Consider the following 17,774-nt stretch of genomic DNA (forward strand, 5'->3'; position numbering starts at 1 on the left):
GAGGAGTTTAAGCCTGATATTGAGCCTGATTTGCCTCTCTTTCAAACGTCACTATTGTCGTCACCGAAACACAGCGAAAATGTCAAAAATGTCTCTCCCAAATCAACGCAGCAAATAAAACTATGGCACAATCAGTCGCCATGAAAGTGAGACATAAATAAACATGATGGTGAATAAAGCACAGCCCACAGACTGCACCAGGTTTGACACAAGCTGCATATATTTCCACTGTCCAAGAAGTCCTTGTTTATGAAGCGTTCCCTGGTATAATACTGAGCACAAATAAGAGCATTTTGGTCCAAAAGACGGTCACCACAGAAAGACTCTGACTTATCTCTCCTTGTGCCGTCGCTTGGAAACATTCTTTCCAAGCGACGGCACAACTAACTTAAAAATGGAGCCTCTCCTTGACATCCAAAGAAACATTTTCCTCGTGGAGACATTTTAGTAATCCATAAATCAGGGGTGTCCAAAGTGCAGCCCTCAGATCATTTTTTGGTGGCCCTTCTTGTTGAATTGGTACACATCATCAGAGAAGGTCCTTTTTATTTGAATATGTAATAATTCTACAAAATTCTAACCTAACAACTAACATTTTGTTGTGAGACAGAGCTGGCATGAAGATACTAAACATAAATAAAGGTGTGGGGCACAATTGAAACCTCAGTCAACGGTTTCGCGGCACTAACCACCGATCTATGGCCTTTCACAGCGTATACACTTAGGTATGCGGCCCCCCATGAAAAAAGTTAGGACATCCCTGCCATAAATGAAATTGAGCTGCTAAACATTTGCAAAACTGCAGTGAAAAAGGTTATCGTGTTCCTGCAGCTCTGAGCGTGTTTGTTTTCTTGATTGAGCTGCATGAGCAGGTCTGTGCTCTTCCTGGGTACCTCTAATACTCTTGAATACAGCTTAAAAGGTTGGTATTCGGCCATTAGCGCACACAATACAAAACTTTTAAGCCTGTTTTCTCAGAATCACTCACTGACACCACAGTTTTCCAGTCTTTTACTCAACAATCACTCTTTTTTTTTTCAAAGGGATTTGGATTTATTGAGTTTTGTACCGGGCCCTCCTCAGGGCAAACTGAAGCAAAACACTTTGGCAATTTTAATCCATTTGGCCATGGAAAATAAAGGCTTTTCAACAGTTCCTTCCTCTTTCAGCGCCTCCAAAAGGCCAACACGCATCACGCGGTTCAGTTTTGACAGAGAATAAATGAAAATCTCACTTCCACTCCGTGCCCGTTTTTATGTCTTTATTTTTTGACGTTTTCCTTTGAGGTGCGAGCCCATTGGCGTCGTCTGTCCTCTGTTTGTAACCGTGGGTAGCGGAGCACGTCGGAGTGGTTCATTAGCAACACGGCTTTCAGCAACACTGAACACACAACAAGAGATGAATAACTGCGGTGAAGAAGTTTAAGCCGTAAGAATGAGGCCAAATCTACACGAAGACGAGCTCTGGACAACGCACGCTGAGTCAGTGTTATATTTGATTCATTTATGTTTTATTTAGCTTTTATTTGGAGACTTAGAGGTGCATTATGGAACTTTTTAGGTGGAAAAAAAAACTTTGGTTAACCTGGTGCCTTTACTTTCCATCATGGTGGCTCCAGGATCAATTGTTTTTTTCAGATTTCTGGTAGGTTTTTACTGATGACGGGCCCACTCACTTGAAAACCTATGAACAAACAATTGGAGGATTGTGGAGGCCACTGAAATAAAGGTCTCATGCCAACCACCCATATAGCCATTGGGTTTTATTTTTCGCATTAAAAAGTTCCATCGTGCACCTTTAAATCATAGTCATCATTTTGACCTTTATGGAAAGTCCCGCTGAGATTAGGAAACTCATATCCAGAGGAGTCCTGGCCCCCAGAGACATTATTAACTCTTTTTGATTTAGTTTTAGTCAAACTTTAGTCAGCAAAAAATGTACTTTGACTAAAATTATGAAAACATGTTTTAGTAAATGACCTTAGCGTTGAATTCTCCTCCTACCCTCCACTGCAAACCTCAGGCGATAGTCGGCTCAAGAGGTGCTATAATTATGGATTAGGGTGACCAGATGTCCCGGTTTTGAGCTCCTGGCAGATTTCTCCAGCTCCATTGTTTCATCCCACTTTAACACAGACCTGCAGGGGAAGAGATTTTCAATCCCACTCCCTCCCGCTCTCACAGGGCTCTCCAACCCCGGCCGCCCGAGGGATTCCCACGGGTGCTGACAAGTTCCATTTTTCCCAGGTGCATTCTGAAGAAGGTCATTGTAATTCATGATGGCTGAGTGAGGTTTGGACAAGTATTTAACTCACACCCATATGGGTTATGTGACCTGCTAGATAACAGCGGGGTTAAGTGTAGTTTGGCTGTGAGCTTCATCAGTTCAGGGCGAGAGCAGCACGGGGATCTATTCTACGTGACGTACGGGTCGCCTTTATTTTTTATGCAGGATGGCAACTCACTAGTTAAGCTAAACTAATGTAAACTAAACCTACCTGACCATAAGGATATAAACTAGCCATAAGCTAAGGATAGTGATGTGATGTTTACATTTTTAAATATATTTTTTTATTCATTTAGCACCCAGTGAGGAGGATACAGTGACAAGGGGGGAGCAAAAGATTATAATAAACATTGTTTTTGAACAATATACAGTATTTACAAATTCTTCTTGGTAGGAGTTGTGAAAGATGGTTAGGTTGGGGGAGAAAAGAAAAAGAAGGGGGGGGGGGGGGGGGGGGGTTGGACAACAGTAAATATACAAGTTGAGTCTTGTTTTGTTGAATTTGTGTGCAAGTGTATGTGTGTATGGGTGCTGTATGAGAGTGAAAGGTATGTGTGTCCATTGTTAGAGATTGTTAGCATTGCAGATAACCATGCAAAAATGGCTTAGTGATTTCTTAGATTTGGCAAAACTGGAACAATGGGCCTCACAAATGCATAATGCAAGGTCAAAAAATATAATTTTCTGGGACAAAGTATTTACTGCTATAAATCCTGGGATGTTCCATTGAACATCTATATCCTTGATTTCACCACTGTCATTTTACTATTGTATCTCCGCATCTATGTGTCTGTTTAATCTTGGTTCAATCAATTAAGGGTATGAAATGGACAGTACAAATAACCATCGAATGTCAACTCTGAATTTTGTCAATAGAAAATACCATGGGGTCAGGGTCCAGGGGTGGTGGGGGATGGGGGGCGGTGTTGGGTCCCAATGGTTGGGGTGGGGTAGCATGCCTTTGAGTTTGCAGTATGTATCTGCGCTATATATATATATTTTTTTTGTGTGTGCATCTCTCGCTGTACTATATACATGCTGAATATGTGGATTCTCACCCCTACACTTTAATGGAAAATTAATAAAAAATTGATCACAAAAAAATAAATAAAATAAAATAAACAAATACACCAATAATAATAATAATAATAATAATAATTATTATTATTATTATTAATAATTAATAATAATAAAAATAAAAAATAATAATCATAATAATAATAATAATAATAATAAAAATAATAATAATAATAATAATAATAATAAAATAATAATAAAAAAAAATTCTTCTTTCTTTTTCTTTATTTATTCATTTATTTCTATCCCTTTTTTTGAGGGATGTTTACTAAAGGCGTATTATTTAGATCAGCTGTGGACTTCCCCTGCCGTCCTGCATAACAACATCTCACCTCCGGGTCTCTGTCACCTTTCCATGGATCTATTATCTCCCTGTGAACACGCAGCACACTTCTATCGCACTCACCGCTGTCACCGGCAGCGATCCTGGCTGAGCTCACGCTTCCAAAGCCAGACAGAGCAGTCAGAGTGGTCCCCTCTCGACCCGGAGCAGTGTCCGTGCTTCCCTAAACATCCCGCTGCTCTAAACGTCGTTGTCTCTAGTCTGGTCTCTTTGGTCTGACCTCCCAACTGTGTTCATTCAGGTTTAGTTTGTTTCAATAATTAAACATGTATGAAATAAACACACCTCCCTGTATATGTTTGAAGAGGAAGCTACATTATGGCCAATCACTTTAGCGCCAAATCAAAGCTGTAGCAGGTGCATTGTTGTCAGATTCTAAATATATCTTGTTCCTAAAGCCTTATATTTCACTTTCCATAACCCACTGTTGCTAATTTGGTACAAGAATCAAGTGCCATTGCCGTCATGTTTTCCAGATAAGGCGGCGATGTTGCTGACAGTCAATTGAGTCCATATTGTGTTGTATTTTGGTCCCGTCTCCAGGGAGTTTAAAGCAGCTGATGGGAACGCTTGTTTGTCGGGGCTAAAAAAAAAAAGCTCTCAATGAGGAGAAAGAGCGGAAATGCACAGGCAGTAGATTACAAGGCTTAACAGGTTCCTATGCAACAAATGCAACACTGAAATCATTTTAAATGATGGCATGTGGCCCAATAGCGGAGATGAAGTTGCAATTCCTCACATAAACAATTATTTAGGCTAGCAAGTAAGTTAGGCTAAACAAACTAATTCGTCTTGGGCTTGCCGTGGTTTGTCCATTTATTTAAGGTTCCATTTCGATTTCGATTTAACCTTTTACCCCCTGCCTTAACCCATGTCTATTACAGTATTGGGAACACACATTTTCTCTGCTGTTAAAATGACAGAGCTGCTGAGGGCCGCTGCAAGCCGATCTGATACCCTAAGCAGAAATGTTTAAACACTATACAATGTCATTCGATCACATTGGCCTCAGTCTGGAGCCCCTTTGGAGAACTTCATGCACAGTGCATAGAAAGACACATGGGCCTGTAGATACTCTCTGTCACTGCATCCAACAGAGCTGTTTGTGGATGCAAAACAACTTTCTTCAACTATACAAAACTGAGATCATTGTTTTTGGCCCACAGACACAAAGACAAAGTGCTATCAGTCACCTTGAGTCTCAACCAAAAAATCAGGTTAGAAACCTAGGAGTAATCATGGACTCAGACCTGAACTTAAACAGGCACATCAAAGCAATAACATCAGCAGCTTTTTACCATCTGAAAAACATGGCTAAGATCAGAGGAATAGTGTCAAAACCAGACTTAGAGAGACTTATCCATGTGTTTGTCTCCTGCAGGTTAGACGACTGTAACGGCTGCTCACTGTCAGAGCTGCAGAACATCCAGAACCAGGAAATACGACCATATTAGTCCAGTGCTCCGGTCTCTGCACTGGCTTCCTGTCACTCAGAGGAGAGAATTTAAAACAGCTCTGCACCAAAGTCCATCTCTGACATGCTAGAGCCGTAAGAACCATCTCAGGGAGGGGTCTCCTGGTGGATCCCAGAGTCAGGACTAAACACGCTGAGGCTAAAGCTAAAATCTGGAACAGTCTTCAAGATGATGTGAGACAGGCCTCAGCTCTGACAATGTTCAAATCCAGGCTGAAAACAGTTCTTTTTACCCGTGCATATGACACCGAAAGTATTTTATCTGCACTCTTGCTTTTCACCGTAATCCATATTTTTTTGAATGTTTATGGTTTATTGATTTGATCTGCTTTCTTGTGGTTTGATGCATCTGTGAAGCACTTTGCATTGCCTTTTATATGAATAGTGCTCCACAAATAAACTTGCCTCACCTTGGTACTGCTGCTCCACTTTAGCACATGCTACTTGTTTTGCCTGTGAGCAAAGGCTGAATAACTGACCCCCTTATGTGTTTCTTGGAGAGCCCTCCACTGACACAAGTTAACTATGATTTGAAAAGATAGAAACCACAGTATCTTGCCACCTGCATTCTAATAAGTCAACGGCACCGTGATACCCACAGTTTTAGTTAGAAACTGCTCAGAATAATGGGTCATTCGATGTAAAATGTAAAAAACAATACTTGTGTACCGTAAATTCTCTAATACTGGCCTGCATTCCATTAGCGGCCGGGTCTCTAACAGTGGCCGGGTTCGCGGCTGGCGGAGGCAAATTAAAGCCGGTCTCTAAAACAGGCCGGGGCTTTTATAAAAAAGTATAGCGGTAGAAATATTCCCCATGTTAGGAATTTGTCTCATACTCGTGTAAATGATAACTCGCGTGCAGGAAGTAAACAAACGGGAACCCGGGCCGATGGAGAACGCTGCGGAGTGGAGATTTAGCCACTTTTCAAACCTCCAGTGACTAGTTGTGGAAACAGGGAAAGCAGCAAATGTTGTGTGACCCTCCAGGGTTTTAATAAAGTCACCATCGCGTCTTCAAAGCACGTCCAGCTGCTCCGTGTGCAGGTCAGTCCCACGCCTCAAAATAACTCCTCCCATCAACGCGAGCGTCTCGTCTTCTCTCGGGTCAGTCTCATGATCGATCACAAACACAAACGCTCCATCTAAACTCACCTTTTACACGAGATAACAACAAATAATCCGGTCCGCGGTAAAAACGAAACAGAAACCTGCAGTGACATTGATGTCAAAGCTCCGCTAACAGCAACGAAACACTTCCTGTTGTCCCGACAAAATAAAAGGCGTCAATGTTCCAGCCGCTGGGAGAGGGTTTGAAATGTTAATAAATGAACCTAATATTTTAGGTGCAAGTGGACACAAATCTCGTTTTTCTTCATTTTCCTGGTCGTCCGTTTTGCTCAAATAGAAATAAAGGCCTGTCTCTAATTGTGGCCTGGTTCCAATAAAGGCCTGGTCCTAGATGCCCTTAAGTAAATAAAGGCCCCGGCCTATATTAGAGCATTTACGGTAATTTAACTCCAGTGGTCTTTCTCCTGTTTTTCCGCAGTGACCCGAACCAGCCCGTGCCCCAGGACACCAAGTTCATCCACACCAAGCCCAACCGCTTCGAGGAGGTGGCCTGGTCCAAGTACACGCCCAAGGAGCAGCTGTACCTCCACATCGGCCTGAAGCCCCGCGTCCGCGACCACTACCGCGCCACCAAGATCTCCTTCTGGCTCCAGCTGGTGCCGCACCTCCACCACGTCAACGAGCTGCTGCAGTCCGTGTCCTCCTTCACCCACAGCCCCTCCATCCAGGACGAGACGCCCTACTCCTACACCAAGCGGCTGTCCAAAGTGTGGTCCCCGAGCAGCACCAGGTCCGTTGTCAGGGGTTACACACTCGTGACCATTTCAGAAGTTTACTTTTGACTTTGAAGTTTCGACCATTGAAGCCACAGCTGCCCTGGGGGTAGACTGATTGACACTCTACATTCACACAGGCTATTGGCTGACCCACTCTGCCATCTGGAGCATTTCAGCACAAACAAAAGCATATAAGCTAGGCAAACAAGGGGGCGTGGCCTACCCGAGGGGGAATTTTCCTCCAACCCTCAACTTAACCCAGCACATTTTCTCCGGTTCGACTTGACTCAAATCTAAAAGCTTCATGAGAAAAAAACATCTAAACATTTGACAAAAAAATGACAAAAAAGTAACAAAAACGGTTTTGTAGGTCTTAGCTTTCAAATGAAGCATTACACTGGCCTATAGCTTTTAGATTTGGGTATAACTGAGCTGCAGAAAACGTGCTCAGTTCAGGTGGGAGTTAAGAGGTTTAGTATGTTTTGGGAATGGCAATTTTTCACTCTTTCACGAGAAGCGGAAAACGGCAACTCGTAGCTAATGTCAGCATATGTAGCATAAAGCTAACATTAGAATATGTAGCATAAAGCTAACATTAGACTCCTGTTTAGCATTGTCAGTTTAGCATTGTCAGTCTTTCAAGTATTTATGGGCTGTTGAAGTACTTTGCTCCTGTCCAAGTCTCTGTATCTTTATTTAGCAGAAAACATATTCATACTTGAGCATTTGTCAAAGTGGAACAATGGGAGAGTGTTTTTTCTTTCCTTTATTTTCCCCCCTCGCTGCTCCAGACTTGACCATATATGGGCAGTACTCCTTGAACCTGCAGTAAATAAATTCTCTCTTCTCCCCCTCCAGGCATCCGGGACCCCAACCCGGCGGCACCCCCCAGCCCCCGGAGGCGGCGCTGGAGCAGGGCGGACCGGAGGAGGGTGTCCGAGCCCCCCCAGAGGACTACTCCACCGAGCTGTCGGTGACCATCGCGGTGGGGGCGTCTCTGCTGTTCCTCAACATACTGGCCTTCGCCGCGCTGCTGTACAAGAAGGATAAGAGGCGACTGGAGCACCGCAGGCCCCGCCCACTCCCTCCGCCCAGGCGTGACATCACAGCGGCAGACGTGGCGGCGCACCTGCAGGGGGAGGGGCTTATGTCGCTACAGGTGAGACATGAACACGCCTTCTCATGCTGTCATATTATCCAAGTTAATGCCCAAATAAACATTCTAAATACATACATACATTTATTTGTGACATAAAATAGGTTAGAGTGTGTAGTTAACAGTTAAAAAAGTCTCATAAATACATCATGTCAAGCACCCAAGCGTGAATCCCACCAGCCTGCCATCCGAAATGTGCTTGTGCTTCTGTTTCTGTTTTGTCAAGTCTGTCAGTCCAACAGTGAGCCTTCTGTTTTCTTAGTTTAGCCCCATTACACCCTTTGACAGAGCCATGTTTTCATTCAAGCCTGCTCTGGCCAGTTGGCAGTCACAGTGCCTCTGACACACTGCTAAGTGGATCAGAAAATGCTGAAAAAAAATATTTTTATGGAAAATGAGCTGCAGGCCAGATTAAATGGTTTGGCGGGACGGGTCTGGCGCTCTGCCGACTGGAGACCCCTGGCCTTGGGGCTTAATGTGGACACATCCTGCACATTTAATTGTGTCTCTGTAAAGGCTATTTTACACCAATGTGATAATCTCCAGGTTTTACAGACGACGGGACACACGTTTGGTGTAACCGTGAACCCCCGAACAGCAACAGTGCGTTGGGTTGGTGTGAATCCACCATAAGAATGAAACAGTAACAAGGAAAACAGGGCTGGGGAAGACTTTGTCTGGGGCTCCTCCTACTGGCAGATGTAGGAATAACTTTGAAAAACTAACTTCCAGTTTCGATTTACTGCATGGTTCACAGCTTCAGCACAGCCTGATAAACACAGTTTGAGCAAAACGACTCAGAACTAGGGATGCACGATAATATCGGCCGCCGATAATTTTCGGCATTTTGGTGCCATCCCCGATAAGCCGCTAAAAAAAATGTGGCCGATAATTAGGCCCGATAATTATAAACTCAAATTACACTGGAGCTGCCGGAGCTGCTGCAGACTCAGGACAGCACATTTACAGCAGCAGATATACGCTCTCCACGGCCGACTTCTGCACGGTTTTAGCTGAAAAATACGACGAGTATTCCAGCGAAACAGTGCAGTGCAGGCGCTCTCCGCGAAGGAAGAATTTTTTAACTTTTTACATCGAAGTATTTCTGATCAAATAAACACAATAGCCCCGCGACTGAAGCGCTATGAACGAGAGAAGTTTTACATTGATGAAATGAGCCGCGCAGCTATGTGTTGGTTTTTTTTACCACATGAGGCACAAATGCATAAATGAGCCCAATGCAGGATTATAGTCCAGTATTGTAAATAAGAATTCATTAGTATGATGTCAACAAAAAGAAAAATACTAGGAAGGAAGTAGTAGTAGTAATATTCTCCTTTTCTTTTTTTTTTTTTAAATAAGATGTGACACAGATGAGCAGAGTCAGACCTGCTCAGATGATGGAACTGTAAAAAACCAGAGCTTTAGAAAAAGGTGGAGATCCAAACCCAAAGTCAAACTCATTATTTGATTTATATTTATACACTTGTATATTGCTTGTTAGAGTTAATATATTTTGGGCAGAACTGTGAACTGTTACATTGAGTTCTTGTCACAAAATAAAGTGCAAATATATATTCATAATTATCAGTGTCATTATCGGTTATCGGTATCAGGACATGCAGAGTTATCGGTTCAAATTGGCATTATCGTGCATCTCTACTCAGAACCAATATAATGCTTGATTACGGGCTTTGAAAATGCTGAGGACAGTTTTAGGTTTTGACAACGAGGTGTGTGCAGAAAGTACAGAACGAAGTGCTGAAACCGTAGAAGAAGAAACGGCTACATTTAACATTCAATTCAAACTGAACTGGCTTGGCAGCTTTGTGTAATCATCTTAAATGTCACTTTTGAATGAAATAAATTGTATTGAGCTGCTCTCTCAGTGGCTGAAAGAGCTGAAAGGTGGTTCTTATTGTGAGGGGCTGCTCTGGCTCTTCAGATCTTTACGAGGTATGAACCTCTTTGACGGGACTGACTGCAGTGTCAGACATATCAGTATGTTTGTGTTCTCGCCTCCACTCTCCAAAGGCTCCTTAACATTGCCTTACTCGAGTTGATAGCATTAGGAACATTCTCGCACGGCTTACGAATGGAGGGGATTATCTTGTTTCCCTCTGCTGCCGACGGACCAACACACTTGCTCACATTTGTCTTGGAGCTTTTATATATCCGAAAACAGGCACAACCGCGGAATCACCGTTTGTCATCGTGCTAATCTGAGGTTACTGCAAACACACTGGAAATATCACCCAGTTAGACGACTATATACAGATGAGAAAACCTGTTCCGGCACTTTTTCTATTTTTGTGGTTCTGTATAACTGATTCACTTTAATTCTTGTTATAGATATCGCAGATGTAAACTTATTTCTTGGTGTTTTGGGGCCAGATTAGTCTCTTTACATATAAACTTTCACCTGGAAACAAAAGAAAGTCTCTCATCTTCACAACATGTCTAATTATTCACTGATTCAATGTTTCGCAATGGATTTATTTTGTCATTTCAAAGGCTATTTTTCTCACATTGGTGCAACAATATCTCCTTGTAACTAACTCCGACAGCCTTGGACTGAACAATATTTTGAAGGTTTTTTCTGAGTGTTGTTGTTTTTTTAAATTTAATTCCTTACCTGATTTATTGAGTTTTGAATTTCAAAAAGTTAGGCGAAATTTGAATTTTTACAGATCTTTCCATTTGTTTTAAAACTAAACACGGCATCCGAAATCCCCTCTGAAAACGAATATGTCAACAAAAATAAAACCATGACTTCAAACCTGGCTCGATCCATTAATCTACAGGAAAATTCTAATTGACATTTCTAAATTTAAAAATAATCCTCATTCACACTAATGTGGGAGTTGCGGTGGTCTTTCGAAAATCATTGTTTATTTTACGAAAAGTACTCCATCAAACCAAACCCATGACTACTCACTACTCACTAAAACTGTATCATATAGTATAATATTCTTCAGGTTTTGTACAAAGGCAATAAAATAAATATTGCCATTGAGAAATTACTATAATTTAAAAGGATCAGACATCTTTAAAGAAATAAATTCATGTTAGTTAGTTTATGGAATGCGCTTCAGCAAGAAATTTAAATGTCAGGAACTCTCCTGGCATTAAAGCTACAATGTTAAAGAGGTATGAAAATCAGATTTAGACATGAATGTGACATTTGATTTGAACATGAATATGATTGTTTTGTATTTGAATATTTGTAAATGCTGTACAAAAAAATACACAAAAATATCACAGTTGGACATAAATGATTAAAAGTTGTCTCGAACTTGCTTGATGGTAATTGTCAAAAGAGGGTCTGGAAGTGAATCTACTCCATGTTTTGTTTTAGCATTTTTAGATGAAATTGCATTTTCTAACCAACAAAGTGCAAGATAGTGATAAAGTTTGACATTATTTCAGAATACCCGCTCTATAAAACCACATTTAGATTGTTTTTCTCCTGAATTTATCATAGATGCAACATACTTTAAAGGTCCTATATCATGCAAAATCGACTTTTTAGAGCTTTTAGCCATGTTGTTATGCTATTTCCTTATCAAAAACACCCCCAGAGTGGTTTGTGGCTTCATTCACGCAGTTCTCAATAATCCTCCCGAATCCTGCTCTCTGAGCAGCTGCTCCTCCCTCTCCTGGTGAACGACTGAGTGTTCAGTTGTGTCGTAACAGCGGAACGGAAGTGCTCGACGTCTGTAATGTAATGTCTTAATTCTATGCGGACGGATTTTAATTTGTAAAACAGCGTTTTCATTATTTCTGTCGTAAGAAAGAACCAAAGAGAAAAAAAAGGGGAAAAAAAAGGATGTGCCCGAGGTGCTTCCAGGTCAGCTGTGGCCAAAACAAACACATCCCCTGAGCGTCTGAACAGATCAGTCATGTTTGCGCTGCAGCTGAAGATGGAGCTCGTTATAACCTATTCTGGACACACCTGTTCTTTATTCTTACGTAACGATCATGTCATGGACGGAGAAAAAGAGGTGCGTTTGGTTACGAGGACGGGAGTTTATTCAACCTTTCTAAAGAGGCCACTTGTCAGAAGTTGTTTTTTTCTCCGTAATTCGGCGACTATCAGCCAAAATAGTGTTTTTCTGTGACTGTCTCTGATGGATGTTTGGTGAACCTTCACCAGAATCAAAGTGGATTAACTTTTATAACCAACGCGAGTCCCATAATGTAAACAGCGATGGACCAGAGGGTGAGTCAATCCAAACGCATATTAGCATGTGTGTTAGCATATTAGCTTGTGTGTTAGCATATTAGCTTGTGTGTTAGCCATTTATGAAGCTGTGTTGCAGATGTCAACTCCTTATAACTGCATCGTGAAGTAACTTCACTTATTGCTGTTTATTTATTTCACGTTAAAGTTGTATGTGCGCAGAGAGGGGGCGGAGTTAACTGAATCGAAGTGTTGTGTCTTCCGGGTTTGAAAAATACCTCCAGAAAACACTTATACTGTATTTATCACAAAAATGAGTGCTCCATAATGGTAGAGGTACAATATAAATAATAATAAAATATCATATAAATGCCTATACTTAACTTTGGAATGGCTAAAATAGCATGATACAGATCCTTTAATAATGTGGTGGCCCAAAAAGTTTGGGAACCTTTGCTCTACTAGTGTAGTGTTGGCATCGACCATCCGGGGCTCTGCAAGCCATTTTGTGGCCCTAAGCAGAAGGGCCACATACTCTCGGATCTACACCAATTTTTTTTTTGGTTGAATTCAATTAATTGAGTTTAGATGTAACAGTTTAACCCCTTAACTACCACCTCAACCAAGCACATTTTCTCCAGTTTGGCTTTACCCCAATCCAAAAGCTTCTGGAAAAAAGGTGTGAAAATAGCGACAGAACTGAGATGAAAACAATGATGAAGATGTGACAAAAAAGTGACGAAAAAATGACAAAAATGTGAGTTGAAAAAAATGATGGAAAAGGATGGAAAAAAAATCTGATGACAGGAGGAAAAAGATCCATTCAGATGAGCTTTGTAGATCTTAGCTTGAGGCGTTACACTGGCCTAAAGGATTTGGGTAAAGCTGAACTGGAGAAAATGTTCTCGGTTCAGGCGGGACTTAAGAGGTTAAGTTGGTGCCCCCTCCTCTCCAGAACCAGATTTCTATGCTCCGCCCCTGCACAAGCATTTCAGCTCGGACGTGTCCTCCCTCTCTGCGCCTTCCCCTCTTTCCATCTGTACTCCAGTTTGCAAACACATTTCCTACATTTGTACGAACGGGCCGAGCGTGAAGTCTCCTCGCTGGCACAAGGATTCCCCACGTGCATTGTATCATCGTTCACATTTCTATAGCTCTTATTCTCATTGTTCTCTTTCAATACTGTACAATACTTAGAGAAACAGCAATATGACTGATTCCTCTAGGTGTCCATTTGTATTCCAATAGTTTGTCTGTGCTCTTGGGACAAGGATCCAAATTGCACAAAAAAATCAGCAAACCAAGAAACTCCAAACAAATTGAAACAGCACGAGGATGTACTTGAAAAGGTGGCCTCAGTGTGGTGCCCCTCGGAGACTTGATGCCCGACGTACTGCGTGTTATGAGTGAAAATTAAACAACGTTCCAATTTTATGTACTTTTCTCTGTGTCCTTCATGTTTCCTCCAGTTGAATCTATGTAATATTGTGAAGTGAAATCCCTCCCTTGCGTTTTTGTCGGAGCACTGTGGGCGGGTGCGTGGCGTCTTCCTTGCTGGTGTCTCGGTGAAGCCTTTCCCCAGGGACACGGGTTTGTCTTATTAGTTCCAGTGGGTAAACAGAGCAGCGGGGAGGTGCTACAGGGAGGCTGAGCTGTGTGTTTGTACTGTGGCGATATGGAGATAATGTTGGAGCGTGGGCGCGCTATTTTAGTCCGTGGAATTGTCTCGCTGGAGATGCAAGTCCACGAAATGAACTGTTCTCACTATGAAGCTGCATCATTGCTTTGGCGAGTTCTTGCGAATCCAACCTGGAAAACAGAAGCGCTAACCAGTGTAGTGTAGTGTTTACAGCGCCTTTCACACAGTACATCTATCAATTTTGAGATTGTCTTGGGAGCTCTCTTGGAAATCACTCCGACATGGCCACGCTCTGCTGTGTTGTGTTTCCTACGCGCAACCGCCATGACACACGGTATCCTCATGCACGAGACTCTGGCCTTGTCCACACATAGCAGGGTATTTATAAAACCACCCTCAGCCAAGAAGAGCTTGAGTCCACACAGCCTAACAAAAGAAACAGCATCCACACTTAGTACATTCATTGTTCAAATCTCTCCACGAGTGTCTGAACAGGACAGTTGTAGCTTTGGAGATGTGCCTATCAATTTTGAGACAACCTGCCATGACAAACCAAACGCATTTGCCGTTTCTTGTCATCTTCCGTCAGAAAAATAGTACCGTGTGCGAGGACCACTTCCATCTCAAAGTTCTCCCAGCAACTGCAGCGCGTCCCGGTCTTAACCAAAACCTCTGTTGGCGTCTTTGAGGAACATGTCATGTACGTGGAGTGGTTATTTGGTAGCCTGGCATCCAGACTAATCTCCGATGTTTATTAATTAATAAACAGGAGACTAGTCTGGCGACCCTGTCGTAGAAAAGCTACTGCTTGAGGCGGGACTAATGTGGGACAACCGAAGCGCATAGCAGCCAATGAGAACATAGCAGATGTGACGACAGAAACAGCCACAAGAAAGTTGAGTAGTCATTCGGACATTAACAATGGCGCTCCAGCCACACGGAGTTCAGTAAATGACTTCTGTCGTTTATGTCAGGAAAACTTAAGAATACAAGCATACCGGAGCATTGCTTGTGTTGAAAAACTACAAAACAAAGGCGCAACAACGTGACTCCTTGGCCTGTTTTGAGGCATCTATGCTGGTTCTAAACAGAGGTTGCAGAGCAGATTTAGTTGCAGGCAGTGGTTGTATTCTCTTGCTCTGTTGTAAGGTTTTGCACTTCGGCATCTTGTTTTGAACTGGTGAATGAATGCATTTTTATTGTTCTTGTCTGTTTTTATGTATCTATTTTTATGTAGTGAAGTGAAGGCAGTGACGTTCAGCCTAAAACTGATTATTATTATCTGGTTATTTATGTCCACAATTAAAATCTTCACTTTGGCCGGAAGTTTCAGAAACCTTCGTTTTCAGGGCCCGACATCTGAAAGTTTGGTGTGGATGTCAGGCCAAACCGTAGGAAAATATCTTTGTTTTATGAGATATCCTGCTACGTGTGGACAAGGCCTCTGTTATCCAACTGACCTTGCCCCAAAACGGTAATTGTCCAATTGGACATCCTAGCAACCGTTACTATGAAGCTAGGTCCGTCATGCGGCCTCCAATGCAAAACAATGGGACATACCAGCAATGAGCACTGAGCAAAAGCACTTTTTTTCTACTGCTAACCTCCAAAAACCCACCAGACAAAGAAGAAGCAAAATGTGAAGGTGAAGCGTCTGCCTGTGGAGGATGTAAATCGGACACTAGGCACCACAAGAGTGTATCTGGGGGAGTCCAGTTTTTTTCCTTCACAAAGCCGAAAACACAACCTGAACAACACTGCCTACAATGGATCAAACCATGTGAACGGCCTACGGATATCTTGAATATATCCCTCTGCTGCAGACTGTAACCCCCTTTTGCCTTGATCTGGAGGATTTTGCGTGTTTATTGCTTCAATTAGAGTCACTAACACGAGTCACTTCAGCAGCAGCATCTGAAAGTTTGACGGACGTAGCAACAAGTAGGCGGGGCTTTTGCGAAAGGTAAATTATGGCCATTTCCTGAAAGATGCCAGCCCCGAAAGTCCTCAGGAATATACATACAGCATTAGGTTTTCATTCCACTCTCGCAACCAAAGTCACACCTACAGACTCCAACTTACTTACTTTTAATTGTTTGCTGAGAGGGATTTTCAGCATTAATACTATATAATCCATTTGAGCCCAAAGAACTGGACAAAATGTAGCGTAAAAGCAGTTTACAAAGCCCATATAAATCCACTGCATAGGACCTTTGAGTCTCTCCCAGTTTATACACATGGTCATTAATAACCTCAGTATCCAGATGGTATTTTCCATCTGGAGACCTTTTACCGGAGCGTCTGCAAAGGGCAGGTTGTCCTACAATACCAACAGGTCATGAGCGCCATATCATAAGCACCAATTATTCCAGAACTGCTCCGCACTGTTCATAATAAGCCATTACGCAGCCTGGGCCCATGAAACATGCTTTTATGTGGGGACTTTGACGGGTTTGTTTTAAAGGCGAGACACTGCAGGTGAAAAATGTATTTACACATATCCATTTGAAACATTTGATGTACATAACTGTCATTTTATGTTTTCGGATAAAAATTGATGATATTTTTCAGTGAGGGATTTGGGATCTTGTTTAGGTTTAGTGGAAAGCATTTCTAGAAATTAAAATTTTGCCTTGTTTTTGTTGCAGTTGAACACTCAAAAAAATCAGGCAGGAATAAGATATTGAAAAAATCCCTCTGACAGAACCTAGAAAATATTGTTAGGTCCGAGACTGGATTACAGCGTAACTACACATGGATACAAAATATGGCAGTATTTGCGAATGGATGAGCGTGGGTAACCGACTGATGCGGCGCAATGTTGTACTTACTTCCTGGAAATCTCTGCAACAAAGCTTCATAAAGTGAGCATATACGCATGAGTTTCATCCTTTTTTTAAACTCTGACCTCAAAACGAAGATGTCAAGGGGATAAAAAACTAGCTAAAAGTCTCAACATTGTCCACTGTGTGCAAAAATCAATGTTTTCACTTGCCGTGTCTTGCCTGAAACGAGGCCAAAAGAAACAAACCACCTCTCTTGATGTGTTTTATTGATGGCGCTTTCAAAACGGATTAAGCTCTGTTGTCAGATACATTCTTTTTTCTCGCTGAGACTTTTGGGGAAGGTCAAGCACTACTTTCCTCCGGAAGAACTTGGGCCATGCACTCATGACATCACAATTAATGCTTTGATCCATTACAATGCAGGCTTGACCAGTCTTCCATTCACAGACTGCAGTTAGTCCAGAAGGCAGCAGCATTGAGGTCCTCCCAACAGTTGCCTAAGGTCCAGATTAAAAACTAGTGAAGACTCCCATTCCCTTTGAATGCCAAAACAAGTCCATGGAGGATTTACGGACAAAACAGGGTTTACCTAAAAAACCCTGGACAGATGGGGTTCTATCTCTTCTAGAATTCCGAAGAAGACATTTCTTGAAAATACATACAAAAGGAAGAGATGCCAACTTCCAGTCAAGGCTTAAAGGAATAGTTCACCGTTTTTAGATACTAAGACATGTTCTTACCTGAGCTTCGACGAGCTGATATGTACCTGTCTGGTCTTTGTGTGTGCCCTCAGTCACGCAAAAAGACCAAAGACGTTGCTAGCATTTGACCTCTCCCAATGTATTCCTATAGCTCCAAATAGGGTGAAGTTGGAAGCTACCAAGCTCCTCCACATTCACGCACAAAAACCAGACAGGTACTGTACGTATCAATTAGTCTAAGCTCAGGTAAGAACATATCACAGTATGGAAGAACTGTGTGCCC

The 17,774-nt window shown here is 42.2% G+C and overlaps 1 protein-coding gene across 2 annotated transcripts in view; it reads left to right on the forward strand.

Moving 5' to 3' along the window:
• LOC306967729 (neuroligin-4, X-linked-like) overlaps positions 1–17,774 on the forward strand; it is a 166,004-nt gene that overhangs the window by 137,553 nt on the left and 10,677 nt on the right. For both annotated transcript variants that reach the window (XM_079562882.1, XM_079562881.1), the window contains exons 9-10: positions 6,729–7,040; positions 7,885–8,185. In XM_079562882.1, the coding sequence (XP_079419008.1) occupies positions 6,729–7,040; positions 7,885–8,185 (613 nt within the window). The remainder of the gene's footprint in view (positions 1–6,728; positions 7,041–7,884; positions 8,186–17,774) is intronic.

This window comes from Gobius niger (genome assembly GCF_951799975.1).
Source record: "Gobius niger genome assembly, chromosome: 9".
Classification (NCBI taxonomy): Eukaryota; Metazoa; Chordata; class Actinopteri; order Gobiiformes; family Gobiidae; genus Gobius; species Gobius niger.